General features: G+C 61.5%; 1 protein-coding gene across 1 annotated transcript; it reads left to right on the top strand.

The window, feature by feature from the left end:
- Positions 1 to 1,311: 1,311 nt before the first annotated feature.
- Positions 1,312 to 4,273, top strand: BARX1 (BARX homeobox 1). Its single transcript, XM_054587958.1, has 4 exons — positions 1,312 to 1,534; positions 3,253 to 3,544; positions 3,627 to 3,711; positions 4,109 to 4,273. Exons 1-4 carry the CDS (start codon positions 1,312 to 1,314, stop codon positions 4,271 to 4,273), a joined length of 765 nt encoding a protein of 254 aa, XP_054443933.1.
- Positions 4,274 to 4,646: the final 373 nt, after the last annotated feature.

The raw sequence follows: 4,646 nt of genomic DNA, 5'->3' as shown, positions 1-4,646 counted from the left end.
CCTACAATGATGAGGAGAAGGAGCTAGAAAAGACTAGAGCCTTCTTCAATCATGTTGAGGACCTTAATAAGGCTCAGAGATGAGACACCTCACTCCAGAGTTTGTCCCCAGACTCTCATGGCATCCTGTGTCCCCTCACCCTGATCTGTCTAGAGGAGGTGATCAGAGGCTCCACATCACCGCCCCTGGTTTCCTGTACAGGTTTTTCTGAGGCTCCAAAGCTGAGAAAAGGCAGAGTGTAGCCTTTCCTTCTCCTCTCATCCATCCCTTCCTCTATCTACGGGGATACAATCTACCCCACAGTTCCCTGGGATTGCTAAGGAGGATGTGTCCAGGAACCACTTGGCAAAATAAGCAGATTGAGGCTGGAGAAAGTTTTCCTCTCAGGGCAGCTGTGGGAGGGGGAGGGAAATTAGGCCATGCCTGATAAACTGAGGCGGGAGTGTACAGGTATAGCTTCTGGTCTACGAGTTGCACGCCTTCCCACTGAGGCACCCTTGCCGGGTGGGCATCCTGTGCTCTGGCCAGGAGGCTGTGCACCGCCACCCCTTCCCCAGCCGAGCCACGTGGCTTTCGCCTCTCTTCCTCCCGGGCTCCTTAACCCTTTCCCAGGCTTTTCTCCTTCCTAGCTGTCCCCCATCTTTTTTTACTGCCCCCTCTTTCTGCCCTGGTTGCCTATGTGCCCGTCGGCACGTCACGGCTCCGTCGGCACCAGCGCCTCTGTTGGTCTCTCTTTGCGCACGGCTCGACGTCCCTGGCACCCTCACATCTCTGTTTCTCATCTTGGGTGGCCCTTACTGTCTCGCTTTGGCCCCTCTCTCACCTCTCTCGATCCCTTTGCTCCCTTCTTTGGGGGTCTCCTCTCCCGATATCTCCTGCTCTCTCCTTCCTGGGTGTGCGCTCCGCTGGGTCTTCCTCGGTCTGGGTTCGCAGGCCCTTCTCGAGGCCCCCTCCCTCCCGCCTTCCTCCCTTTTCCATCCCTCCCTCGGGCTCAGCCTGGGGTAGGGTGGGGTGGGGTGGGGTGGGGTGGGGGGCGGCGGGCGGCGCTGGGCGGGGCGGCCGGGTGGGGCGGGGCGGTGACGCGGAGCCAGCCGTGCTAGAGGCGCAGCGGCGCGGGGCGGGGGCGCAGTCCCGGGTCCGACCGGCCAAGCCCCGCGCGCCCCGCCCGCGCCCTGCGCCTCCGCCCGGCCGGCCGGCGGGGGAGGGGGCATGAGCCGGCACCCGCGCGCCGCCGGGAGCTGCGGGCCGGCCTAGAGCCCCGCACGGGCCCTGCGCCCGAGCCACCGCTGCGGCTGAGCTGCGGGCGCCGCGATGCAGCGGCCGGGGGAGCCGGGCGCTGCGCGCTTCGGGCCGCCCGAGGGCTGCGTCGACCACAGGCCGCACCGCTACCGCAGCTTCATGATAGAGGAGATCCTCACTGAGCCACCAGGGCCCAAGGGCGCCGCACCCGCCGCCGCTGCCGCCGCCGCCGGCGAGCTGCTTAAGTTCGGAGTGCAGGCGCTGCTAGCCGCGCGGCCCTTCCACAGCCACCTGGGTACGTGCGGGGCCTGGGGTGCCGGCGGCTGAGAGGGAGGGGGCAGGCCGCGCCGTCGCGAGGGCTCAGCTCTGGGCGCATGGACCCCGGGTCGTTGCCTCGGCGCCCGGCAGCTGGCAAGTGGAGAGGCAGGAGCCGGGACATTCAGGAACCAGGCCTCGTGCCCGGGCCAGGCCAGCGGGGAGGGTGTTTGTCCCCTCCTTCAGTGCTGCCCTGCGCCCTCCAGCCCACGCACCGAGCCCGTATTCCCAACGCTGGCATAGGTCTAGACTGCTAACCTCAGACTGCGGGGCAAAGCGACCTCAGGCCGCGGGCGCATGGGCCTTCGCCGTGAAGGACTGGACGGGAGTGGCCGGGGTTGCCCGGTACTGCTCTAGGCGGGGAATTCAGACCGCGGGGAAGAGCGCTGCATCTCCGAGTGCTGTGCACAGGGCTGACGCAGGCCCAAGCCATCCTGAAGCCTCCCGGAGCCGCTGGTCTCAGGCGGGCGACAAAATGGCCTGTACTGCAGCACAGATACCCCTTAGCCTTGCCTGGGGACTAGAGGCCTGACTGTGAGCCGCTGCCCGATTGGCCCTTCCGCTTCCAGGTCTTCTGCGCTTCCGTGGAGCTTGAGCTGCCCATCGGGACCTTTTCTCATCCCTCCGGTTCTCTTCCTTCCTTGGTAGTGCCTGCCTTTCCCTGCTCGTGCCTTCTCCATCGCACCCCGTGTTCTTCTGGCCTTTTCCCAGTTCTCTTCACTCTGCGTCCATCTCTCTTGGCCTCTCTCAGTGGGGCGGGCTTGCCTTCCCTCTCCCGCCTTCCCTCTGGCTCCCACCTCACACTTACTGTTGAAACTGAGCCAGTCCTCGGTGATTCCATGGGACGGCACCTGCCCGCAGTGAGAGATGACTGTGGGGAAGGAAGGCTTCCATGTTCTAGCGTGACCCCAGCCCTAACAGCCATGTTCCTGGGGCCCCATTACCCTCCAGCCTGTGCTCTGCCCTCCCACGGAGTAGCAAAGCCAGTTTGTTCGTTTTAAGTCCAACTTTGATGCAGCCTCACTGCTGTGTGTTGCTGCCAGCTGTAGTGTGGTTAATTCGTTTGAAGCGGGCAAAAAAAAAAATTTATTTACGAGTGAAGAAAATGGAAATATTTTTATGGAGTAAAGACTAAACAGAAAAAAGAGGAAGAACGATTTTTGGATTCTTGGGGTGCTTTAACATTTTTGGAAAGGGCTTAAACCTACCACTGCTGTTGATACACTGCCTGCCGTGACTGTCGTGCCCACACAAGAGATTAGACCTGCTTTCTGCATCGATATTCTTTTCCTGAATGCGGCAGTGCCGATTTGATTGAGCAAATGCTCATCTTCCTATCTTGCTACCTTTTTTTCTTGGCTTCCATTTTCTGTGAAGAACATTCTGTGCATGTCGGAGTTTTGAACTTGTTCATTGAGAATCTCGAAATCTCAAAGGCGGCATAGTCCAGAGGAACACCAGGGTAGAGTCTGAAATGTGGGGGGCTGTCCCTATTCCCAGATTAGGGGAAACTGGCGCTGGAGCTGGTCACCCGAGGCACGGCTTAAATCTTGGGTTTTGCAGCTAGGGAGGAAGATTTTGCGTTGGTTGGCATTGGCCTGGCACTAGCCCTTGGCCAGCAGCAAGGGATACCTAGGGTGTCTCCCCGAGGAGGAGCAGAACCTGAGCTCATCTGGCTCCCTATTCTTTCCCCCACAGCGGTATTGAAGGCTGAGCAGGCGGCAGTGTTTAAGTTCCCGCTTGCGCCGCTTGGCTGTTCTGGGCTGGGCTCAGCGCTGCTGGCCGCTGGGCCTGGGCTGCCCAGCGTTGCAGGCGCACCGCACCTGCCTCTGGAGCTGCAGCTCCGTGGGAAGCTGGAGGCACCGGGCACCGGGGAGCCAGGCACCAAGGCCAAGAAGGGACGTCGGAGCCGCACCGTGTTCACCGAACTGCAGCTGATGGGCCTAGAGAAACGCTTCGAGAAGCAGAAGTATCTCTCCACACCAGACAGGTAGTGTGGGGCCAGGCCTAGCTCGGGGCAGTTGGGAGGGGGTGCTACCTGCCCTGCTGAGGGTGCACCCTGCTTTTTCCAGAATAGATCTTGCTGAGTCCCTGGGCCTGAGCCAGTTGCAGGTGAAGACTTGGTACCAGAATCGGAGGATGAAGTGGAAGAAAATAGTGAGTGTTTGGTGGCTTCTTCGGTTTCGCTCCCAGTTGTTGCCAGGCCCCTGGGCTCTTCAAGAGCTGCTCCACTACCCCAGCCTCTACCCCACCTCCAGCCCCAGACCGAGCCCTTTGCACCTAGTGCCCAAAGGGACCCTCTGTGCTCTCTCTGTGCCTGTGGCTGCCCTCACTTAACCCACATTTCTTTGTGTCCCACTGCACCCTCTGCTTCCTGGCAGTCTTGAACACCTGGCCTGGCCTCTGGTCGCGTTTACCTAGCCTCACTCGAATGGCCGCCATTTCCGTGGGTTAGGCGTGGCCTCAGATGGCCTGTTTGGCCCCTCCAGGCTCTGCCCAGCATAGGGTATGGGGTGCCCTGCCCCACCTCAACAGTGCTGACATCCCCATGCAGGTGTTGCAGGGAGGCGGCCTGGAGTCCCCTACCAAGCCCAAAGGGCGGCCCAAGAAGAACTCCATCCCCACCAGTGAGCAGCTCACTGAGCAGGAACGAGTGAAGGAGGTGGAGAAGCCGGCGGAGGTTCCGGGTGAGGTCGGCGACAAGGGCCGCGAGGACTGAGTGTGCAGTCTAGGGACCCCCGTGCACCACCGCGGACCCCTCAGCCCGGGAGAAGCCGCCAGCCGGCCCTTCTGTCTCCACGCTGTCTGCATTGTAAATGTTTTATTATTACCTTGAATGCGGACAGTTAGGGGCCAAACAAGGAAGGACACCGACCCTGAAGCCAAACCCGGGCCCCAGTGCGCCCGTAGCCTGGAGACTCATCCCAGTGGCAGAAAGTCTCTTCTGCCCAGAGCATTCACGCCCCTCTCCTTACCGCACCCCTCCCGCCTCGGACGTCCCTCGGCCCCGGACACCGCAGGCACACACCAGCTTCCGAGCGTCGGGAATCCCGTGGCTACGGAGGCCACCTTGGCCGGAGACTGCGTACGGA

This window comes from Pteronotus mesoamericanus, unplaced genomic scaffold (assembly GCF_021234165.1).
Source record: "Pteronotus mesoamericanus isolate MK-2021 breed Mesoamerican mustached bat unplaced genomic scaffold, CSHL_Meso_final scaffold_125, whole genome shotgun sequence".
Classification (NCBI taxonomy): domain Eukaryota; kingdom Metazoa; phylum Chordata; class Mammalia; order Chiroptera; family Mormoopidae; genus Pteronotus; species Pteronotus mesoamericanus.
Note: the sequence above shows the minus strand (reverse complement) of the source record. Positions and strands in the feature narration are given on the sequence as shown.